Raw genomic sequence first — 22,981 nt, 5'->3', positions numbered from 1 at the left:
TAACGACCACCTTTTCACACAAGTTACCTTGAATGTTACACACTATCTCATTTAACTCAAACAAGAAGGTCATCAGTACTTGCTTTTTAAACTCATTTTCCAGATAATGAAGAGACTCAGCTTGCCTGTGCCTTCTTGAAAGAAAGTTTCCATTTTTCCCTTTGGACACGGACAGCTGGGAGAGCTTGCATTTGTCAGGCTCATGATGCTTTAAGTCCTTTTTTTTTTTCATTGAGTCACCTTCAGGAGCAAGGTTCAAGCCCTAGAAGGCAGAGCCTGGGTCAGAGACAGCCCAACTCAGTGCTTGCTTTTAAAACTCATTTTCCAGATAATGAAACTGAGGCTCAGCTTGCCTGTGATTTCTTGCAAGAGAGCTTCCATTATTCCCTTTGAACATGGACTGTTGGGAGAGCTTGCATTTACACCAGGCTCATGATGCTTTAAGTCCTTTTTGTTTTTTGTTTCATTGAGTCATCTTCAGGAGCAACGTTCAAGCCCTAGAAGGGAGAGCCTAGGTCAGAGAAAGGCCAACTCCACTCCCAAGATCATAATACAAACTTGTGTGTACAAACATTTCTGACCTTGTTTGGGTTAAATGAGATAGTGTGTGGCAAGTACCTGAAGCATCCAAGGTGGCTTACATGAAAAGGTAGTCATTATCGTGCCAGTGATCATACCAAGCATTGCCTTCTCTTTGTTCCTCTAAGGAACCCATTGCCTCGTTTCTTTGAAGCCCATTATCTAGTTTTCTTCATTTGAGTTTTGGTAAAAATCAGCCAGGCTGTCTCCTCTGTTGTCTGTGAATTTGGAGACTGTTGTCTCTGCCCTGTGGAGCTCAGCCCAGCCTGGGCTGTCTCTGATTGCAGGGCGTGGCTGGAGTGGGAGCTGGCAGGGTGCCAGGGCTCATAGTATAAGGGAACTTGAGGGCAGTAGGAGGCAGGCAGAAACCTGGGCGACTGCGACTCCAGCCATGGTGCCTGTTTTGCTCTCCCTGAGTCTCTCCCACCTGAGCCTGTGGGCTTTTGGACTGGTCTCGGTCTTAGTCTTCCTTAAGCTCATTCGCCTGCTGCTGCGGAGGCAGATGCTAGCCAGGGCTATGGACAGATTCTCAGGGCCCCCCACCCACTGGCTCTTTGGGCATGCCCTTGAGGTAAGTGACTGGGCAGAGGATAGAGAAAGAAACCAGCCTCCTTCCCATCTGGGAGTCTGGCCTAACCTGCTGGGGGCCATGGAAGGAGATCCTATGCTTGGGCAGAGGAATGGGGTTCTGTGAGCCGTGATTCCAATTCATCTTTCCCACTGGGTGCCCCCCCCCACTCTCACTTTCCAAGCTGGCCTCAGGTGGGGGTGGGGAATGGGGGGCGGCATTTAAAAGCTGGAATCCAGAAGGGCCACAGACTCCTCCCCATCATTCTGAGGCCCAAAGTTCAGAGAGAGCTCTGCTAAGGTCTCAGGGATAACCTGGGGGAAAAAGTTCCCCGGATAGTCTGATCCAGCTAGGCAATCTTGTTTAGAGCTTAATCAGTATCCTCTTGTTCTGTACACTGTAAATATTTCCCTTTTGAGGGCAGAAAATAGAAGTGAAGGCGGGGACAAGTGTTCTCCCCTGAGAGACCTCCTGAACCATTTAAAAAGTTGGTGCCCCCAGAGGTGGAGTTCTCCCTGCCATGCCTATGGACTGGGTCAGGGGCTAGGCAACTTCCTTGGTTCAGATTCTGACTCATCCTTCCCAGTTATCTCAGGGCGGTGGGGACCCTTAGCACCCCATGTCAGGAAGAGCTCTTAGTTCCTACCTCCATGAGGATCTAGAGTAGAGGTTTCTGAACACACAGAAAGGGCCAGCTGCATTGGAATCATCTGGGAGAAGCAGATTCCTTGGCCCCTGAGCCCTGATGACTCTAACATTTTGGAGCTAGGGGTCCAAGTTAAAAAACACCCCCAAGTGTTTTGATCTGCAGCCAGGCTTGGAAAAGTAAGTATAGCTGCCAGAAGTTAAGGTTTTGAGGGAGGAATATAGACTTCTACTACGTCCTGAGTAAACTTTTCCCAGAAGGAGTCTAGGGAATTGCCTTTCCTTCATGATTGACACTCAGGATAAGCCTTACCTCCGGGTGGGATCAAGAATGTGATCAGTCGCTCAGTTGTGTCTGATTCTTTGTGACCCTATGGTCTGCAGCCTGCCAGGCTCCTCTGTCCATGGGATTCTGCAGGCAAGAATACTGGAGTGGGTTGCCATGCCCTCCTCCAGGGGACCATTCCAATCCAGGGATCGAACCTGCGTCTCCTGCACTGGCAGGAAGTTTCTTTACTGTTGAACCAGTGGGGAAGCTCAGGTAAGAAGTCTCTACAAATAACTGTCATCTTAGGATGGCCTAGTAACATACCTGCATCCTAGACACACCCAGAAAAGGACAGAAAGGTCTGGAAGATGAATCAGACCCAGGCTCTGCTCTCAAAGAGCTTACTCTCTAGGGAGAAAACAGACACCAGAGCCTTTGCTGCCACCAGGCTCCTAGGGGCTGGGGTGCCTCACCAGTGTTTTGCATCAGCCCCAGCTTTGGTATCTCAGCGCTTGTCCTGTATGGTTGTCATCTTCTGTTTGCTTGTTCATCATCCTCACTTGACCATGGAGATCTGGTCTGATTCTTCCCTGTCCCCTCAGGGTACAGCACAAGCCTCCCCAAAGTAGGTATCACTGGATGAACAGACAGTGAGCATAGGAGAGTAGGGCAGGGTATCAACAGAGGAGACAATGATGGAGAAGACAAGTGGAGGGGTCAGAAGTTATCTGAGGGGCTGTATTAAGTACAGGGATGTTTTCTTCATGAGAAGGTTGAGGTATGACCCAAATGTGGGAAAGAGAGGCTTTTAGGGAGACCTTCAATCCCTTTCCTCTCGTGTCTCCTCCTTTTCTCCTTGCCTCCATCAAAGCTGGATTTGCCAACAGCCTGTGGGCTTTCCTTGGACAGAGACCTTGCTCCGTGACCCCCATATCAGTGCTGTCTGCCCTCTTTCCCCCGGATGCTCCTGCCCTCACCTTGAGAATATATTAAGGACCTGGAACACAACTTAGCTTTGGCGTCTTGGCTCTCACACAAGTATCTGAAGGGTCTTGGCGCCAGGAAGGGTGGGCAAGGCCTGGAGGGGTGGTTTCTCTCAGACACAACAAATATTTCCTGGGGAACCATGGCAGGCTCAACACCCCTGCATTCTTCCAGGGCTTGGCACCTCTGCTCTCAGATGAATGGACTTGTCTGCTGATCAGTCCATGACTGATCAGGACATGGTCAGTCTGTACAGAGTAACTGCATGTTTGATTCTCGGGCCTCATGGTGATGGAAGTAGGAAAGGAAGGAGGAGGACTGGTGGTAAAAGGAAGGGCCCCAGGGGCCGGGAAGAGATGTCCTTCAGGATTCACTTCTCCCCTCTTGGCTGCCAGTTATAGTCTGTCCTCTACCGGTCAGCCCCCTCAATTCTTAGAATGCATCACCTTGAGGCAGGGGGATTCTTTCAGGGTCTACCTCATTCCACTCTGGGGCCCAGAGAGGACCCAGCACATAATAGGTGCTCAGCCATATTGTTGACTGGAAGTTGGGGCCCCAGGGAGGGGCCCAAGGCTCTAATCTGTGTTGGAAGGAGAGAAAGGAGAATGCCAACTCCAAGCCCAGGGCAGGTGATTTCCTGAGACTATAAAAGCCCTCTTCCCTGGTCCTGCTCATTGCTAGGATGGTTCCCTTGACCATGTGCAGGTTAGTGAAGAGCGCTGGCCTGGGGATGTGGCTTGTTTTCACTCAAAAGACATTGGTCATGGGCCTTCACCATGCTTCCTCTCTGTGCTTCCATTTCCTTTTCTCCACATTGAGAAAAGCCTTTTTACCTTGCTGGGTTGGAAGAGGATCGACAGAGATAAAGTATAGGTAGAAGGAAGTGGTAACCCACTCCAGTATTCTTGCCTGGAGAATCCCATGGACAGAGGAGCCTGGTAGGCTACAGTCCATGGGGTCGCAAAGAGTTGGACATGACTGAGCGACTTCACTTCACTTCACCCTGCAAACTGCTGGGCAGATAGACATCACGTGTCAGTCATCGTAGGCAGACTCTTGCTGCAAAACACAAGGAAGCACTTGCTTTCTTCATCCTCTTCCTTCCTCTTAAATCAACCCAGTCTTCGGGAGCCAGATAAGGTCCTTTTGTTCCCAAGCAGCTAGCATTATCTGACCAATTACTCTGGGTCTGGCCCTATGTTGAGGCCAGAGGAGGAAGGAACAAGACTGGAGCTGGGCCCTAGGGGAACCAGGTCTGCGAGAGAGAGATAACACAGCACAGTGTTCCAGATCCTAGGGCCCAGGGAGGGGTTGCTGTGCCGAGATGGAGAAGAATCTGGATGTAGCAGTCCATGAAAGTGCGGAAGGAAGGGAGGAAGATGATACCTATTATGATACCAAAGGGAGAGGCCACAAAGAGCACTGTGTGTTTAAGAAATTAATTTGTTCAACAAATGTTTGTCTCTCAAAGTCTTATATGTGCCTGCATGGGTAGTTCTGCGCTTCTGGAGGGGTGAGAGAGAGGGCAAAGAGGAGAAAATAAAACTGGAGTGGGGTTGGAGACAGATCACATGGGACCTCATAGGCCAGGTCAAAAGGCTTTATTGTGAGCACAACAGGGAAGCAGGGAGTGGATTAATGCAAGGGAGTGAAGAGCTCAGATTTGTGTGGTAGAAAGATAAACTTTAGCTTCTGGGTAAAGGCTAGATTGGCAGGGAGAGTAGGGTGGAGGCTGGGGCACTGTTGATGACATGAGCCAGCTGGATGAGGGAAATGAGAGGCAGAACAGGCTGTCTTGGTGTTGTGGGCATGGGGGAAGAGGAGGCATTGACGCCTTCACCGTGGCCAGATATGAGATGTAAGGGAGACTCCCTTCATGTACCAGGAGAAGGGGGACATAGGATTGCTATGGGAGCTTTGTTAGACTGTGGCATCAACACAGCTGACTCAGCGCAGAATTTGGCAAAGTAACCTAAAGAGAGAAAGGATCCCTGAGCCGCAAGAGTGCTATGTAGCCTTGAGGAATCAATTTCTGTGTCTGTCTATGTGTAGAAATGTGGGGATCTGAGACCCAGGAAGCAGGGGTTCAGGGATTGACAGCACCTGTCAGTGTCTGGGTATGGGAACCTTAGGTTCTGGATTTGGGGTGTTTCTTGGCAGGACCTCCCTCCTCCCCACACCAGCCCCCAACCCCAGAACAGCTACATTTGGTTCTCTGAATTCTGGTTAGCTGATTCCAATGTAAAAGTCTCTTCGTGGATCTGCAGGGGAGAGGGGCAGCTTCCACAGGGCGTCTCCCTCAGTATTAATATAAGTCTCAGAGAAAACATCATTCCTTGTTTCTGGTTGGTATCAGCATGGATGGTGTTTCCATCCCTAGGTACGTGAGGAGGGGCAGATTTGGGGGGCAAACATGCTGTGTTCACATTCAGAAATGCTGAGCTTGAGGGGCCTGGAGGATGTTATGCAGAAATATCGAGGGGGTGACTGGTCATGTTTCTGGAGCTCAGGAGAAAGGTAAGCTGGGATGAGAGATCCATTTAGGAACCAGTCAGGTAGATGCCAGAGGAGGCAATGGAAGTAGGTGAGAGCCTTTAGGGAGACGGTGCAGCTTGGGAGCAGACTAGAGGCTGGACTTTGGGGAGCCTCAGTTTTTGATTAACAAATGATAGGTGAGGAGCTGCTGAGATGGGGCATCAAGAGAGGGAGGAAGACAACCAGGAGAGAGCTCAAGAGAGATGGGGGAGCTGACCATGTCCCATTGCTGTTGGAGAGGTGGGGGCTGAGGCAGGAGCAAGTGGAAACCCGGGAGGCAGCCCATTTGAGAAATTGGGTTATGAAGGGAGGAGGGCAACAGTTGTTAGCTGGAGGAGGAAGCGGAACCAAAGGAGGCTTTGTTTGGTCAAGGGCGAGAGACTTGACCTTGTTTTAAATGCCAAATGGCAAGGAGCTGGGAGAGGGTGGGATCTGTGTTAGGCAAGAGATGAGGGACTGACGGTACCTGAGGGGAGGGTTGAAATCCAAAGGGAGTGACCTTGGACAAGCCCTGGATACCTCCTCTGCTGGAATAGGAGAGAAAGTTGGGAGCAGGCAGTGGTTCTTCAGGTCTGATAGCTGACTTTAGGGATCAGAAAAGGGATCTCTTTTCTGAAAGGTTCTACTTTTCTCTGTGAAACAGAGCAAGGCTGCATTACGAGGAGCAAGGAGTAGAGGGGTGGAGAGATAGTTGAGGAAAAAGAATTTTTTGAGGGGCAGATTGTGGCCAATAATATGAGGCTTTCTAGAAGGTATTTCTGTCAACCTCTGCTCAAATGTCACCTAAGAGAGGGCTTCCTTGATCCTCTAATCCCTTGTCTACAATAGCACCTCTTTTCTGCTTTATATTTCTTCCAAGAGTTGCCACTACCTGAAATTGTATGCCTGATGTATTTGATTCTTGTTGATTTCCTTTCCCCCTACTTGGCAAGTAAGTTTGGGGAGGGCAGGGCTTTGTCCTGTTCACACTATGTCCCTGGGAACTAGCACCAGGTCCTGGCGTTGAGAGTGGGTGCTCCATGCCCGTTTGTTGAATGTGTGAGTGTATCCCTGGGAGACCCAACTCTGGGCAGCAAAGCCACTCAACAGGGTGAGGGCCAATGTTTACACTCCCCTGGACTCCTGGGTGCCTCTTGGATCTCTGCCCTTCTGTCTTCTTAGGTGTTGGATTGCTTCCTGTGCTCCGCTCCAACCTGGTTATTCCTGGTGCTGGAGTTTATCTTTGGTGCTGAAGACAGAGACAGGTGTTGGAGGCCAAGCATACGCAGGCTTTGGGACTGAAAAACCTAGACTTGAGAGTTGTGTGTCACTGGGCAAGGCCCACCATACTTCCCAGCCAATATGTGGTGCTAGAAGAGTCGAGATGACCTGTGTCAACCTCATCCAAAGCTTCCCAAGCTCCTTCTGTTGAGCCAGGGGTTGCTTCCATGTGTTATGCATTCACATACATTCACAGATACATGTGCAGTAGTATACTTTTCTCTGAAAGGGAAGATGGAGGATAAAGTCACTTACTTGTCTCTAGAGTTGGGGGAAACCATTTCTCTGCTCCTTGGAGCATCACGCATAGATCCCTTCCTCCAAGCTCCCCATGGCTCCCTGCTCATTCTCATAGCTGAATCGCCAAAGAGTTTGTGTAAATTGAGTCTTTTTTTTCTCACTGATTTTCATGGTTTTTTTTCAGGGATGCTGCCTCATCTCAATTTTTGCTTCTTGTCAAGCACTCCCAACCCCTCTGGCTTTGACTACACAGATTTGCTGTCCTTGACACTGCCTGGGGCTCACAAACATGCTGAGTGCTCATGAATCTGGTGTGTGTATGGGGCGGGGCAGGGCACATGGAGTGGGGAAGACTATAGCACCCTAGGGCATCTAGGAATGTCCTTACTGGAGGAGAGCAGACCCAGGAGGATTTGGCCCCCAACTCCCAAGCGACAGTAGAAGCCTGTGTAGCCCCAGAGAGCAGACTGCACACTCATGGGGAAGGCCACAAGCTGGCAGCTTTTAGTTCGGTGACTAAGGAGTCTTTTTTAATTTTTATTTTATTTAATTTTTAAATCTTTTTCTTTTTTTTTGCCACACTGTGTGGCATGGGGGAGCCTAGATCCCTGGCCATGGATTGAACCCGTGCCCTCTGCACTGGGAGTGGGGAGTCTTCAGCAGTGGACTGCCAGGGAAGTAAGAATTAAGATGATCCAGAGATGGTTGGGACTACATTTTGAAAAGCAGTAAGTTCTTGGTTGCTTGAGATGTTCGAGCTCTGGGGGCAGAAGTTCCCACATGGCGAAGGAGCTGGGCCAGGCAACTCTGGGTTCTGGGAACCGGAGATCAGCATGACCTGCGTCAAGGGAGCCGCGCAGGCTGAGGAAGAGGAAAGCCCATCCCCTCCCCTCCTTAACAATTTGTTTTTCTGAACTGCTACCCCATTTTGTGAACAGATTTGTTTATTCCCCATGGGAGAGCTGAGGCTGCAGCAGACTGGCTAAGCGGGTTTCTTGTTTCTTGAACACTCACCTTCTGAGATTTGGCTCAACTGACTGACGACTTGGGCAGGCTCATTAAAAGGAGGGGGAGCAGAAAGTGCCTCTGTCAGAATCCCAGTCGGCCTAACTCCTGTGGAATGGTCATCTTTGTCTTTGGAATGTACCATTCCCACCCATAAAGAAGGACTGTGGTGTGGCAATGTTGAGATCTCTTTCAGATCTACTCCTCAGAGCAAAACTTCCTCCAGTTCTGAGGAGGCAGAGAAGAAAGTGGTGCCCATGCTTGCTCTTCCCATTCTCTCCTGTTTATTCTTGGCGATGTCTAAAATGGCTGCAAATGTGAGGACGAGTGGCGTGTGGCTCTGGAGCCAGGGTCAGTGAATTATCTCCACGACTTGCTCTTTTCCTGCTTCCTTCCTTTTGGAGAAAAACAAGCTGGCCTAGACCTCAGAGTCCTGTAGGCGTCCCAACTTGGGTCATCTGAGGACTGATCTGAGATGTCCAGTTATGTAACCCAGAGAAGCTAGCCGAGGAGCCATGACCCCTTGAGAGAGGATGCCCCAGCCCTTTTGATGGGGCAACCGCTCCACTAGTGGGGCCAGGTACCAAGAGCTATCCTCACTCCTGCCAGGCTCCTGGGGTGATCAAGGGCATGCAGAAGAAATCTGGGTGTGGGGAGGCAAAGCTTGCTCAGGCTGTGTATGTGCTGTGCGTGTGCTATGTGTCAGCATGAGGTCAAATCTTCCGTCCTGGGTGGGGATGCTGCGGGCCAGGGGGATACTCACAGCTAATGAGGAGAAACATGAGGCACAGATGAACCAGATCAGCCAAGGGTTCCTTCCAACCCTGAGATTCTGTGAGTCTGACTTTGTGATTTAAGCCTCTTCTTGTCCCCTGTCAATTGAACTTGAGAGGGATGGAGAGAAAGGACACTGTCATGGTAATCAAAAAGTCAGCAAGGAAAACCCAGGAGCACAGATGGAAAAATAAGAGGGACACGGGAGGAAGGGATTATTTCCAGGGATACCAAACAAGAGGGAAGCAAGAAAGAGGTCAGGGACACCAGAAGGAAGGTCCCCTTTTACTGATCGGCAGAGATAATGTTGCTCACTTGTAACCTTTTGGACATTGTGTTCACAAGGGCAGTGAAATTCTTAAAACGCCCTTGGGTTGAACTCAGAATAATGAGTTCAGAGGCAGAGGGGGAAAGGCTCAATGGGGAGATTACACAGGACTCTACAGAGGGCCTGGAAGGAGAGGAACCCTAGAAAAACCACAGATGATTGGCTGGAGGCCAAAGTAGCCAAGCCCAGTCCCCCTTTGGGAGAAGCGGCTTGGTCTAGACAAGGATTCCTGGGGCTAAATTTTCAAATGTCCTGTGTTCTTCTTCAAGGTTGTTTCCTGGAAGATACAACATAGATTAATTGAGTGGGTGAGGACTATGAAAAGAAACTTTACAAGGAGGAAAAGCTGGGCCAGTCCTTGCACAGACCTTGTCATGAACGGCACACCCTAGGATTGTGCAGTGTACAGTTTATATAGCTGAACACAGCAACCCAACCCTGACAGGTTTCAGTATGGGGAAGAGAACGTGGGGCTCTAACCCGAGTCAGAGTACTACTAACCTACAAGCAAAGTGCAAGTCAGTTCACACCTCTGAGCCTCAGTTTTCTCATCTGTAAGATGGGAATAATTGCTCTGTATTAGGTACCTGAAGTGATCTATGAATTCACTCCTGTAGCACCTGATTTATGGGAGATACACAATAATATCTGTCCCCTCCCATCCCCTATTTCGTGAGAAAGAATGTGGAAATGAACAGTGAATCTGGACTTTAGCCAGGGTAGGCAGGCTAGGGTCATCTGGGAAAACAAAAAGAAAATCTGCAGTACTGTTTACCACACAGGAAGTGCTAATGGTGGCCTTTCTTCTTGGACTCCCCAGATTGAGTGAGACTTGGACTGGTTCTTCATGAGATGGCCTATCTCTGGCCAATGTTTAGACTAGCCAGATGCTTTGTGTGCTTTCTCCCTCCTTTCTGGTCTTCTTTGTCAGCTCCTTTTTCATTCTGTTCATCCAGCACACTGTTTATCAAGTATACTCTGTATCCGGAGCCCCCTGCTGAGCTCCATAGTGACCCAGGGATGCCCCACATATGACCTGTGCTCTTGCAAAACTCACGGCCCACGGGTGGGGTCAGGTCAGGGGTCCTGGGTGTGAATCACAGGTCTATTGAGAACCAGCTGCGTGACTAAGCTTCTCATAGTTGACTTGTTCTCAACTCTGAAGTAGGGATTATGAAGGTGCCTACCTTATAGAATTTCCTGAGAGTTAAATAAAAGAATTTGCATGCAGCATTAGCTCAGTATCTGAACACATCAAATACTCAGTGAATGCCAAATGTTAGTTTTATTAAATTTTTTGGGTCTTAGATAAAAAGCAAGGCAGAATACGGGTAAGGCCCTAGTAGGGCTGGAGAGGTCCAGAGGAGGCAGAGATGTCAGCTGGTGGAAGGTTAGAGAGGTCCCTGGAGAGGTCCTTCAGGCTGGATGCCAAGGTACAGACAGAACATCAATGGGCTTTCTTGGGTAGAGGGTGTACAAAGAGCGAGGAATGGTATATAACAAATGCTCAGAGATGATGCCACACCCCAAGAGGTCAACTTAGTTTCAAGCACTCAGACTCACAAGGCTACCAGAGGCACAGTTAGCATCCATCTCCTCCAAGGATGTGGGCAGCCAGCCAGCAAGGCGACATCAGGCATTCCTCACAACCTCCTCATAGCCATCAGCCACTGTCTGCTCCTCAGGGGCCAGCCAAAGGCAGGGAGACAAGCTCCCCATCCTGGATGTGGGTCAAGCTTGTTTTCGAATCTCCAAGTCCCACTGAATCCCTGTGTCCACTAGCAGTCCCAAGTGTCCTGCAAGGTCATGCACATTACCAGAGTCACCACACTCAGAGAAGCCCAAAGCATGGTGCTCTCATCAGGTGTTCATGGTTCTTCCAAGTCCAGATGTTATTTACCTCCCAGGGTTCATTGGGCCATAGCTATGTTGCCTAGCAACACAGTTGATGTTCTACAGTTGTCAAGTTTCCGGGGGAATGGGTTGGAGAGTGTAACTCAAGGGTCAGTTTACCTTGTAACATGAGACAAAGTTTGGTGAATGCTTTACCCACAGTTGGAAGTACCTTAGGGCATGTTCAGACCATACTGTTTAGTGCAATTTAGGGGCATTGAGGAGGAGGATGTGTGCAGGCGATGCAGGGATGAGGCTTGGAGGAAGATATTGGGAATGGGAGGGAAGGTTTGAAGGAGAGGAAACTTCTGGTCAGTCAAGGGCTTCCCTTGCCCAGGATCCACATGACCTCAACTAATGACATGCCTGCCTGTGTGTTCATTAATGCCACAGTGACTTGCCGAAGTTCACAAATCTGAAAGATAGGGGAAATCAATATTCAAACCCAGGTCTGTCAGGCTCCAAAGATTGCTGTGAGTTCTTGGGAAGCAACCTCAGATCTCTGTACTTAGGCTCCTCTTACTTCCCTGGTGGCTCAGATGGTAAAGCGTCTGCCTACAATGCGGGAGACCTGGGTTCAATCCCTAGGTCAGGAAGATCCCCTGGAGAAGAAAATGGCAACCCACTCCAGTATTCTTGCCTGGAAAATCCCTTGGACAGAGTAGCCTGGTGGGATATGGTCCATGGGGTCACAAAGAGTTGGACACGACTGAAAAACTTCACTTTTCCCTGAAATGGGAAGAATGGTTTTGAGGATGTGATGAGTCAAGCTATAAGGTGCTTAGAAGAAGGCCTGGCACACAGCAGGTGCTTAATGAAGATTAGTTGTTACTATACTGTCTCCCAAACTATGGCGCTAACCCATGGGCAGGCCACTGGAGAGTTTAAAGTGTACTTCTAAAAGGCTCCTTCAAAATAGGGTAAAATGGATAAATACATAATGGTATACCCCTGAAGTGGAATACTAGGCAGTTGTTGGAAACACTGTGAAAAAAGTGAAGTCACTCAGTCGTGTGCGACTCTTTGCGACCCCATAGACCGAAGCCTATCACGCTTCTCCATCCATGGGATTTTCCAGGCAAAAGTACTGGAGTGGGTTGCCATTTCCTTCTCCAGAGGATCTTTCCAACCCAGGGATCAAACCCGGGTCTCCCTCATTGTAGGCAGATGCTTTACCATCTGAGCCATCAAATATCTTAAATAAAAAAGGCATATCTTGGAAGGGTATTTATCATATACCGCACTCACATAAGGCAGCTCTGGGTGAGTAGATGTGGTCAGAAAAACCTCCAAAGTTGGTCTCTCCCGCCTCGTCTCCAGCCACTGCCCCATCTAGTGGCAGCTCCTGGGACACACCACACTTTTTCCTACTCTAGACACTGCTTGCTGCTCCCTCTGCCTCAGAGTGCTCTCCCTTACTCTTCACACGGTCAGCTCCAGTATCGTCCTTCAGTGTGACCTTGAATGTCCTCTCCAACAAGAGTCCCTCTTGGGTTCCTCTATCTCAGCAGGGTCTCCCTGTTAAGTCTCTCTCCCAGCACTGCGCTTATTTCCTTGTTAGTACTTACTACTGTCTGCAGTCATTTTACTTTGTTGTTGACTTGTTTATTATCACTCTTCCCCCCCAGAGTGAATGGGAAGGACTATGTTTATCTCATTCCCCTGAGACATCTAGTCAGTGCTCTGCACATAGTATGTCCTCAATTAAAAAAAAAAAGTGCCCCATGATTTAGGGGTGGAATCGAGGTGATTTTGAGGTATATCGAACAACAAGATGGAATTCTCTTTCTAATGAAAACTTTGATGCTGAAAGAAACCTCTTTTTGGCTGCAGTGGAGATAGGTTGGTGGCAGGTACCAGATGGAAGTAAGCTGACCAGTTTGGGGTTACTGTGCTTACCCAGGGGCAATAAAGCATGGCTTGAACTTAGAGCAGTGGCTCTGGGGCTGGAGAGAGGACTGAGCCCAGAGATGTGTAGGACTGTGACTGGCTGGGAGGGAAGGACTGCAGGAGGAGGGAGGGGTGCTCCCTGCACCTTCCCAGGCAGTCTCCTCTCTTCCCTGCTGGCCTGGCTGGTGATGCTGGGTTCCTGAGTGGCCTGGCCTTCTGTTGCTATTTCAGATCCAGCAGACCGGGAGTTTGGACAAGGTGGTGTCCTGGACTCACCAGTTCCCTTACGCCCACCAACTCTGGCTTGGACAATTTCTTGGCTTCCTGAACATCTATGATCCTGACTATGCCAAAGCTGTATACAGTCGAGGAGGTAAGGACTCCTGGGAGAATTTGGAGCTTCCTGAGAGCAGAGGGCTCAGGATGCCATGTGGGGAGGGGTCCTGGGCCTGCACCCTAAATCTGGGCAGGTGAGGTCCCTACCCTATAAATCACCAAACATCCTCCAGGAATCCCCCAGTCCCCATTTGACCAAGCTTCTCTTTCTGTTATAGACCCTAAGGCCCCAGATTTGTATGACTTCTTCCTCCAGTGGATTGGTGAGTAGGCACTTGCCCTCCCTGTCCTTGGTGCTGGGTGACCAGGAGCCTTCCCTGCCTGATCCCTCCTTGCCCAGTGTCCACTCTTATGGTTACTCCATCCACCAGACCACCTGGCCCCACATTGCCACCCTAAGCTCAGCTTCTCAGTAGGAAATAGCGGAGGAGGCAGGAGAACTCCGGGCTGCCTGAGAGGTGGAGCTCAGGCAACTTGTCCTGCCAGGGTGTCCTCTTTCCTGGGCAGGCAGGGCAAAGGCTCTGGGCAATGTTTTAGTGTGAGGAACAGCTTCCTGGAGGAGGTGGCACTACAGGTGATCGGAGGAGATTTTACTGGTGGTGCTGGCTGGGGCAAGGACCCGTGGAAAGGAGTGTGGAAAGACAGGACCCAGGCTGATGTCACCAGAGGTTGTGAGGCTGGGTGACTGAAAGGCAGACCTGGGTTTGGATGCCAGGCTGATCAGGAGGATGGGAGTAGGGTTAGGCGGGGTGGCATGTGCTTGATCCCAGGTTGCCAGGGGTGGGGCAGGATTGTGTGAACTGACCAGCTGTCCCTCTCCCATGCCTTCCCCAGGGAAAGGCTTGCTGGTTCTCCAAGGGCCTAAGTGGTTCCAGCATCGCAAGCTGCTCACACCTGGCTTCCACTATGATGTGCTGAAGCCCTATGTGGCCGTGTTCGCCGAGTCTGCACGTGTCATGCTGGTGAGCTCCCTGTGCCAGGATCCTGGAGGCTGTGCTGCAGGGCCAGCCCCCCGCCCCCAGTTTCTCCTGGGAGAGGGCAGTGAGGAGAACTGCTGAGGCCCGAGGCCCTGTTCTGCCTGCAGCAGCAGTGTGAGCCTTGCTCTGCCTGATACCTACTGCCGGCTGTGTGCTGACAACGTGCTGATGCCCCAAGCTGCCCGACAGCCCTAGCTTTTGTCTCCACCGGGAGACCAGCACTCCCTCTTCCCACATCAAAGGGCCTCTGCGAGACCCCAAGAAAGCTCCTACCGTAGCAGACTGGAGGGCTGCCTGTATTTGAGAATTAGGAAGACCTTTCATATCTAAAATGTGTCTCCTCATCCTCGGCCTAGCACAACTGCCTGAAATAATGTCAAGGGTAACTCTGAAATGGATGCTGGGGGTCAGGGGTCAGGAGTTAGGCTCAGAGCCTCACAGCTGGATAATCCGCTAGATTACCTGGGCTAGCCTTTCTGCTTGCAAGAGACTACACCCTTCCCGACCCCCCAGCATCACTGCAGGCCTGACGCACACAGACTGTGCTGGGGAGCTTACCACCTCTTGGCCCTCCTCTTCCCTCATACACAGCTGCCCTGGCTGTGTGTGCTGGGTGAGGCTGCCTGTGGGTTCTGCCCTCCGAGCCTGAACCACCCCCCACTCCCCACCCATAAGAGCAGGATGGAAGCCAAGCCAGGGACACGGAGCGTGTGTGGGGAGGACAGTGGTGGGTCCTGCGGGCAAGGTGGGACACCCAGCCTGGCGGGCTCCCTCCCCCACATCACCTTCCATCTCTGGGCTCTAGGACAAATGGGAGAAAAAGGCTCGTGAGCAAAAGAGCTTTGACATCTTCTGTGATGTGGGCCACATGGCGCTGGACTCGCTCATGAAATGCACCTTTGGCAAAGGAACCAGCGGCCTGAACGACAGGTCAGCGGGCCCTGGGGGCTGACCACGGTCTCTACCCGGGTCGGCTCAAAGGGTGTATGAGGTGACAGGACTCCTGGGCCCTGGTCTGAGAGGAGGGGGGGGTCCTGCTCTAGGGAGCCCCAGCTCAGGTGGAGCTGGGCCTTTCCCATGGCTTTCATGGGAGGCTTGATGGGGCTTCGTGGGAGGTGGGGAGAGGACGGGCAGAGAGTGCAGTGCTTGGAACTGGATTCCACTCCCTCGGGGGCTCTGCTGCGGGTCAGGGTCTTAGCATCTCTCCCTCCCTCCACTGTGCAGGGACAGTAACTACTACCTGGCAGTCAGTGAACTCACACTGCTGATGCAGCAGCGCATCGATTCCTTCCAGTACCACAATGACTTCATCTACTTTCTCACCCCGCATGGCCGCCGCTTCTTGCGGGCCTGCCAGGTGGCCCATGACCACGCAGGTGGGCCTTTCCTGCACCGCCCTCCCACAGGAGGCCTAGGTCCTGGTCTAGCTCCTCCCGGCCCCTGGGGGACCCCTCCCATTGCAAGACCTCTGTTCCCCTCTTGGGCAGAGGGTGGGTCCCCAGGCAGTGACACCCTGTGCTCCTGGCCCAGACCAGGTCATCAGGGAACGGAAAGCAGCTCTCCAGAACGAGAAAGAGCGGGAGAAGATACAGAGCAAGAGGCACCTAGACTTCCTGGACATTCTCTTGGGGGCCCGGGTGAGTGTGCAGTCACCCACCCTTGCCTAAGAAAGACCCTGACACGGGTCTTCAGGCTGTCCTCCTGGGACAGGGCTCCCTGGACAGCAGCAGGGGCTGTTAAGCATCTTTCCTCTCTTTCCCCAGCAAATATGACCCGTTTCTTGTCCTGTGGTGCTGGGCTGTGCTCTGTCACTCAGCCATGTCCAACTCTTTGCAACCCCGTGGACTGTAGCCTGCCAGGCTCCTCTGTCCTTGGGGGATTCTCCAGGCAACAATACTAGAGTGGGTTGCCATGCCCTCCTCCAGGGGATCTTCCCAACCCAGGGCTTGGACCCAGATCTCCAGCATTGCACGTGGATTCTTTATTGTCTGAGCCACCAGGGAAGCCCAAGAATACTGGAGTGGGTAGCCTATCCTTTCTCCAGGGGATCTTCCTGACCCAGGAATCAAACTGGAGTCTCCTGCATTGCAGGCAGATTCTTGACCAACTGAGCTACCTGGGAAGCCCTTGTCCCATGGTATATATCAGCAAAGGCTCAGAGGTGGGAAGGTGACTGGTGTGGTGCTGGGGAGAGATATAGTGGCAGGGAGACTGGGTCTACATGAAACAGAAGACCAGTTCCAGCCTTCGAAGACTGTGAAGAATCTTAGCAACCTAGAACCTTAGACTTAATACATTACTCATTCATTCATTCGAGGTGGTCATGGCAACCCACTACAGTACCCTTGCCTGGAGAATCTCATGGACAGAGGAGCCTGGGTGGGGCTAGAGTCCATAGGGTCACATAGAGTCGGACATGACTGAAGTGACTGAGCACCCGCAGCAGCATTTATTTATTCACTCATTCAGTTGGTCCTTTCACTCCACAAGCTCACTGAGCCCTACTCTGCATTAGTTCTCATGCTAGGGATGCAGACGCTGAGAAAGCCCCAGCCCTGGCCTCCTGACTCTCACAGGTGGCAGGGACAGGAGGTAGATGTTGACAAAGACCTCTTCCTCCTCCAGAAGGCATTGTGCGTGTCAGGTGAGCCAAATTGATAGGACTGGGTAAGGTCACAAGTCATTTGGCCAGAGGGATCAAAGAAGGCTTCCTGGAGTAGGAGTCATCCAAGCTGGCCTTGGGAGAACAGATAGGAATCAAGAGGATGGTCCGAACCCCTAGTCTGAAAAGGAATTTCCTTCCCTCTCCCAGACCTTCATTTGACAGCTACTCTTGTAAGGCCTTGTTGGAACCTACCTCACATGCCTTGGGCTGTCCCATTGTGCTTTCCTGACTCAGGATGAAGAAGGCATCAAGCTGTCAGATGAAGACCTCCGGGCCGAGGTGAACACATTCATGTTCGCAGGCCATGACACCACCACCAGTGCCATCTCATGGGTTCTCTACTGCATGTCCCTGTATCCCGAGCACCAGCGTCGTTGTCGGGAAGAGATTCAAGAGATTCTTGGGGACCGGGACTCCTTGAAGTGGTGAGTGAGGCTGTGGGTGAGCCCAGTCTGCCCGAGGGAAGAGCTGCACCTACAGGGCCATCCTGGAAACCAGGCGAGGGCAGTTAGCCCTTGTCATTTTCCCCTCCAGACTGTGGATTTTGGGGGGAAGCTATGCATGGACACAGCCCCGAGCCCTTTCTCTCACCTCAGACCATTTTCAGATGTGTCTTGTAAAGGTGGTCAAGAGGCTGACTTTTAGGTTGGCTCCCTCTGGTGGCAGAACCTGGCTACTCTTCTGGGTTCCCAGATAGATCAGGGAGCACTGGAAAGGATTTGAAAACTGAGGATGAACAGAGCTGGGGTAGCAGGAAGAGCTGATTCCCTCCCACCTGCTTTTGGATGGCCATGTGCAGCCTCTAGACTCCTCTGATGAAGAAGAAAAGGCTGTTGCCCAAACTTCATCACTTAGAAACTTACAACTATTTTGTTTCTTCGTTCAAGCTTGAGCTCACTATCATGACACTGATTGATGCTGACCTCTCTCTGGAGAATGATCTTTGGCAATTTTGACTGGCCCCCCTCCTGCCTGTGCCCTCTGCCCCGCCTCTGCCTGCCTCTTCCTCTTGGGCTTTCGAGTCCTGTGTTACCTGCAGCCCAGGGATAGGACACAGCAGGGGCCACAGAAAATGCTCAGTCGAGGGGAGAAACTTTAGACTCACTGAGGGAGACTGACTTAGAATTCCAGGATCTGGGATTTGAAGGATGTGGTTTTACTGGTCAGAGGTTGGAAGCATCCTGGGGTGTCCAGCCAAGTGCTAGATGCTGTTAGGAGTGTGGGGGTTGAGGGTGAGTGGCCAATACTGCCCTGGGGGAGTTTTTAGAAGGACAAACTTGCAGAAGCAAAAAGCTAGAGAAAACCACAGAGTGGGGTAAGATTGAGCAGCCCCATGTTCAGAACAGAGGAGTCAAAAGTGGTGGGCCCAAGTTGGCTTTCTAAAGAGATGTGTGAAGCTCAGAAAGGCCAAGGGCGAGAGCTGGGTGCTCGGGGTGCTCTGGGTTGGGGAACAGTGTGAACACAGCCTGAAGGGAGGGAGTTGAAACATTTATTTAATTTTCATTTTATTCCATCTCAATCTTGAAGCAACTTAAAGGACACATTCAATTAAATGTAGAACACAAATGAAAAATGAGGACTGGGGGAATAAACCCTAGAATTTGGGGCTCTGTAGTAAGCTGTTGCACAGTCATTATAGCTGGAGCACATTTGAGGTCTGAACTTCCAAGTGGCAAGATAGAAATATCTATCCATCTGTCTATCTATCTGTCCATCTATTTATATGTAGTTACTCACCCCCTCTAAGCTCGTTATTATTTGGCATTTATTACTTCATTCAGCCAATGTATGTCAGCCCCTACCCCTTTCCATTCCAGCTCCATGGGGAATGAAGCAGAACCTAAAGAACTGTCCCTTGTGGGGTTTCTGCGGGACACTGAAAGAGTGACCTTGCCTTTGATGGCCAGGTGCACATACACCCCTAGGATCCTGTACTTTCCCTTCCTAGCAGGGAAGATGAGGGAGGGATGGAGAAAAGTGGAGCCAGGCCCCTGCACCTGAGCGTTCACTCTACCTCCGGCCTGGACACTTGGAGCGCTTGTGTCCCTCTGACTCCCTGATGTGTGATGGCGGTGAAGTGGGGATTCTGGCTGGGCCTGCCTTCCCGCAGGACTGTGCTGCTCCCCAGTCCACAAAGACCTGCTTGTGTTGCTGCCAGGGACGATCTGGCGGAGATGACCTACCTGACCATGTGCATCAAGGAGAGCTTCCGCCTGTACCCGCCTGTGCCCCAGGTGTACCGCCAGCTCAGCAAGCCTGTCGACTTTGTGGATGGTCGCTCTCTGCCTGCAGGTGGGATGGGGCAGATTTCGGGGTGGAGCCAGAGTCCTTGTGGGTGCTCTCTCTACCCATGTACCAGAGGGGAGGAGACCAGGCTTTGTGCTCGGCCAGCATCAAAGTCCTAGCTCCACAATGTGTGGGTAAATCCACCAACCTCTCCACCTCTGCTCTGTCTCCTATGAACTGGGGGTGAGAAGGGTCCCTGCCATACAGGGCTGTTGTCAGGATTAAAGAGACAAAATTCATCAGGGCTGTCATGTACCACCAAGCAGATTGTGCCCTGAACAGCTTCAGGAGGTGTCATTCACTTAGACTATAATGCTGGGCAATGTACAAGCTATACAACCGTGTGTGGTAGCTTTGTAAGGAGTGTTTGACTCTGGATCTGAGTCAATAATAATAAGCACCCAATGAATGGTAGTTGTTACTGCTGATGGCATAATATTATGAATAACTACTTCCCTTGAGAGTCAGTTAATGGAAAGGAGAAAGTGGGTAATAATCCTTGCCTGTCCTTCCTCGTGGTGGGGTGGGTTCAGTCCTCTTTTCCTTTTCTGTTCTACAAATGTCTGTGTCAGGTCCTACACCTGGTGCTGGGGCTATAAGGAAGTAGGTGTGCTGTTGATCAACACACTTTGATGTGTTGAGGATGGTTATGAACTTTCTGTCACTGGCAGTGCTAAGGGAGGGACTGGTGCTTAGTTAGGGGCACCAGTTAGGGGATTCTGACCCTGTGAGGAGGTGGGCTTGGCTGTCCCAGGACTGTCTGGTCACCAGGCTTCTGCTCTGCCCACAGGCAGCCTGATTTCTCTGCACATCTATGCCCTCCATAGGAATAATACAGTGTGGCCTGACCCTGAGGTATGCCATCCCTGGGCTTGGGGTTCGGGGGGGGGTGTGCTTCTGTGGGGTCAGCCTGCCCTGGGACTTGGCAGATATTCAAGCAGGCCTGGTCCCCTCAGGTCTTCGACCCCTTGCGCTTTTCTCCTGAGAATGTGGCTGGACGCCACAGCTTTGCCTTCATCCCCTTCTCTGCTGGGCCCAGGTAAGGAGAGCCCAATGTCCCTGTCCAGAGGTGAGGATGGAGGATGTCATGGAACATCCTTTGGGGGAACTCTGGGATGAGGAGGGCCATGCTGGGTGTGTGGTGACCCTGACGTGAGGGCAGTTTAAGGGACCCTCTTCCTGTCATTAGCATACTCTTGTCTTTGGCAGGTGGGGTGGGTGAGTCATTCCAAGAGAGACCCCTAAGTCACAACCCACAGTGTGAACCTACCTAGTCTGGGACCCTCACTATGCCCCCAAGATCTGCTTCTGAAGCCCAGGCCAATCAGTCAATCAGCCAATGATTCATCCATAGTGACTGATTTCTGTTGGACACTTAGAGTGCTAGTTTTCATCACTCTGGACATCTCATAGCCTGATGTCATTTTGTGCTGCTCATTGCAGGAACTGTATTGGCCAGCAGTTTGCTATGAACGAGGTAAAGGTGGTCATAGCCCTCTGCTTGCTCCGTTTTGAGTTTGCCCCGGATCCCTCGAAGCCACCCATCCAGATGCCCCAACTGGTCCTACGCTCCAAGAATGGCATCCACCTCCACCTGAAGCCTCTGAGCCCGGGCTCTGAGAAGTAGCTCTGCTGAGATGAGGACCCCAGAGAGCCCAATCTGTGGCCTCTTCCTGGACGCTGCCCTCTCCAAGCTGGTTGTAGAGTAGTTGTGTTCCCCTCTCTGCTGTAGGCTTGTGGACTAGAAGCAGAATAGGCATCTGATAGATAATCACCTCAAAGGCAATGCCATGTAAACATGTATGTCTATAAATGCTTACTGCACATGTGTTCCAGAGCTCACTCATTCATTTAACAAACATGCTGAATACCTACTTGCTTCTAGATTCTTTATTGATCTCCCAAAATTGTCCATCTTTCTAAAATCTACACAGCATTCACATGGAATCTGTGCCTTGGGACTGGTGGTTATGATCAGACACTCATCCACTCCACATGATAGACAGATGGCTTTCAGGGCTTGCCCCCTTTACCGAGATCTGTTTCTTTGTTTAACTTTGTGTGTATGTGTCTGGAATATAACAGACATAGGGAAAAACTGCTTAAACCAAAAATACATAAGAATGAATTTTTAGAGAAAACTCCCTGGTAACCACTGTTGAGGTTGAGGAATATGGACTATGGTTTCATGGTTGTAAATTCTGCCCCTTCTGAGATTGGTCTCTGGGGCACTCCTGCCATAGTCAGCGTCTGTATCACTATTGCCTGGTGCCCTGGGCATGTCAGTTTTGGCTGGGGAAGGTGGCAGAGTGACATTAAAGGGTGACTTCCTGGAAGAGATGGTGCTCGAATCAGACTTTAAGGCAGGGTGAGGTATGAGGATGCAAAGAGGGACTTTTGGAGAAGGACTCAGGCTGGGGCCATGTGGGGAATTAGTGCTCTTCCCAAAGTAGTCCCTGCCTGATGGCTGGGGGCATATACACCTCTAGGGTTCAAGTCTAAAGCCATTAGTGGGCTTCAGTCCAGGAACTGGACAGGAAGAAAGGGAACTGGGCTTTAGGGGAGAGGCAAGAGAGGGGGAATTCTGGCCCTGGGACTTGAGGATGTCTTTATATTGCCCTGGGGATAGACCATCTGGAGACACATCCTTCCTGCTGCTGATGAAGAAGGTCTGAGAAGAAGGTCACAGGCTTGGGAGTCGGGCCATGGGCCTCATGCTCACTCCTACAAAGCCTTGTCGAGACTCAAATCTCCTTGCTCACCTGAGGCTGGGATGCTGAGGCCTAACCAGAGTGTCTCCCATGCCACCCACTTTCCCCTCTGTCCTGGCCCTGGACAGAACTTTATCTGCACGACTGAAGAAATGGTTTCAGTAGGCAACCCCGGGAAGCAGAGCTCAGCGTACCATCCATCTCTGACCCATGGGTGGAACTCAAGTCTAAGGTGCATCTACTCCTCTGATCCCTGGATTGCCAGGAGGCCAGTCAGGGAGGACTGGAAGAAGCTGTTATCCCACTTAAACACTAAGGGAAAGAACCTGACTCTGCCCTCTTTTGACTAAGACTCTATGGGTAGAATTGCATCTCTCTCTGAGGGCACATGCCCCTGAGAGCTCTGGAGTCAGAGGGAATGGGGAAGGTCCCTGTGAGAGGGGAGCTGGGGGACCAGTGGGCACCAAAGATGAATTCCATTTAATCCTACCAGCTCTCCAAAGAGATCCTGCTGCCTCATAGGATCCAGGGTTTGTGCACATGTGTGTGAGCAGAGTGTGGAATGTGTAAGGGGCACATATAGCTTGAGGTTGCACAGGGATGCCTGTGTATGTACAACCCCAGTTGATACATGTATATGACATGTACAACCCCAGTTGTATCCATACTCCTGGCAGATGCACGTAGGAGTATGGATGCAACTGGGGTCTTTCCTACTGCCTGGAACAAGCCAGGTCTCTTCTTAGTCATTCTCTTCAGCTCCTGTAAAATCCTGTGATTACGACTCATGTTCATGGCTGGCCGCATAGAAGAAAAAATTCCTGTCGCCCCATGCTCTGAGAGTGACAAGCCTGACCCCTTCTGTGCCACTTCGCTCCAGGGGACCCATCAAACTTCCTGTCTAGGGCATACCCAGCTAACTCTACTGCTCCATTCCTGGTCAAACACAGTGTCTAACTGGCCACTTTTTTTTTTTCCCCATTCAACAAGAATCTTTAACTTTATTAATGTTAGAAACAGTACAAACTTCAAAGTCA

General features: G+C 51.0%; 1 protein-coding gene across 1 annotated transcript; it reads left to right on the top strand.

The window, feature by feature from the left end:
- Positions 1 to 933: 933 nt before the first annotated feature.
- Positions 934 to 21,107, top strand: LOC122677837 (cytochrome P450 4B1). Its single transcript, XM_043878118.1, has 12 exons — positions 934 to 1,150; positions 13,201 to 13,342; positions 13,524 to 13,568; positions 14,140 to 14,267; positions 15,088 to 15,212; positions 15,507 to 15,658; positions 15,813 to 15,919; positions 17,182 to 17,372; positions 19,106 to 19,239; positions 20,024 to 20,088; positions 20,190 to 20,272; positions 20,677 to 21,107. The coding sequence occupies exons 1-12, from the start codon at positions 971 to 973 to the stop codon at positions 20,858 to 20,860; spliced, it is 1,536 nt and encodes a 511-aa protein (XP_043734053.1). The 5' UTR covers positions 934 to 970; the 3' UTR covers positions 20,861 to 21,107.
- Positions 21,108 to 22,981: the final 1,874 nt, after the last annotated feature.

The sequence above is a fragment of the Cervus elaphus genome, chromosome 20, assembly GCF_910594005.1.
Source record: "Cervus elaphus chromosome 20, mCerEla1.1, whole genome shotgun sequence".
Lineage (NCBI taxonomy): Eukaryota > Metazoa > Chordata > Mammalia > Artiodactyla > Cervidae > Cervus > Cervus elaphus.
Note: the sequence above shows the minus strand (reverse complement) of the source record. Positions and strands in the feature narration are given on the sequence as shown.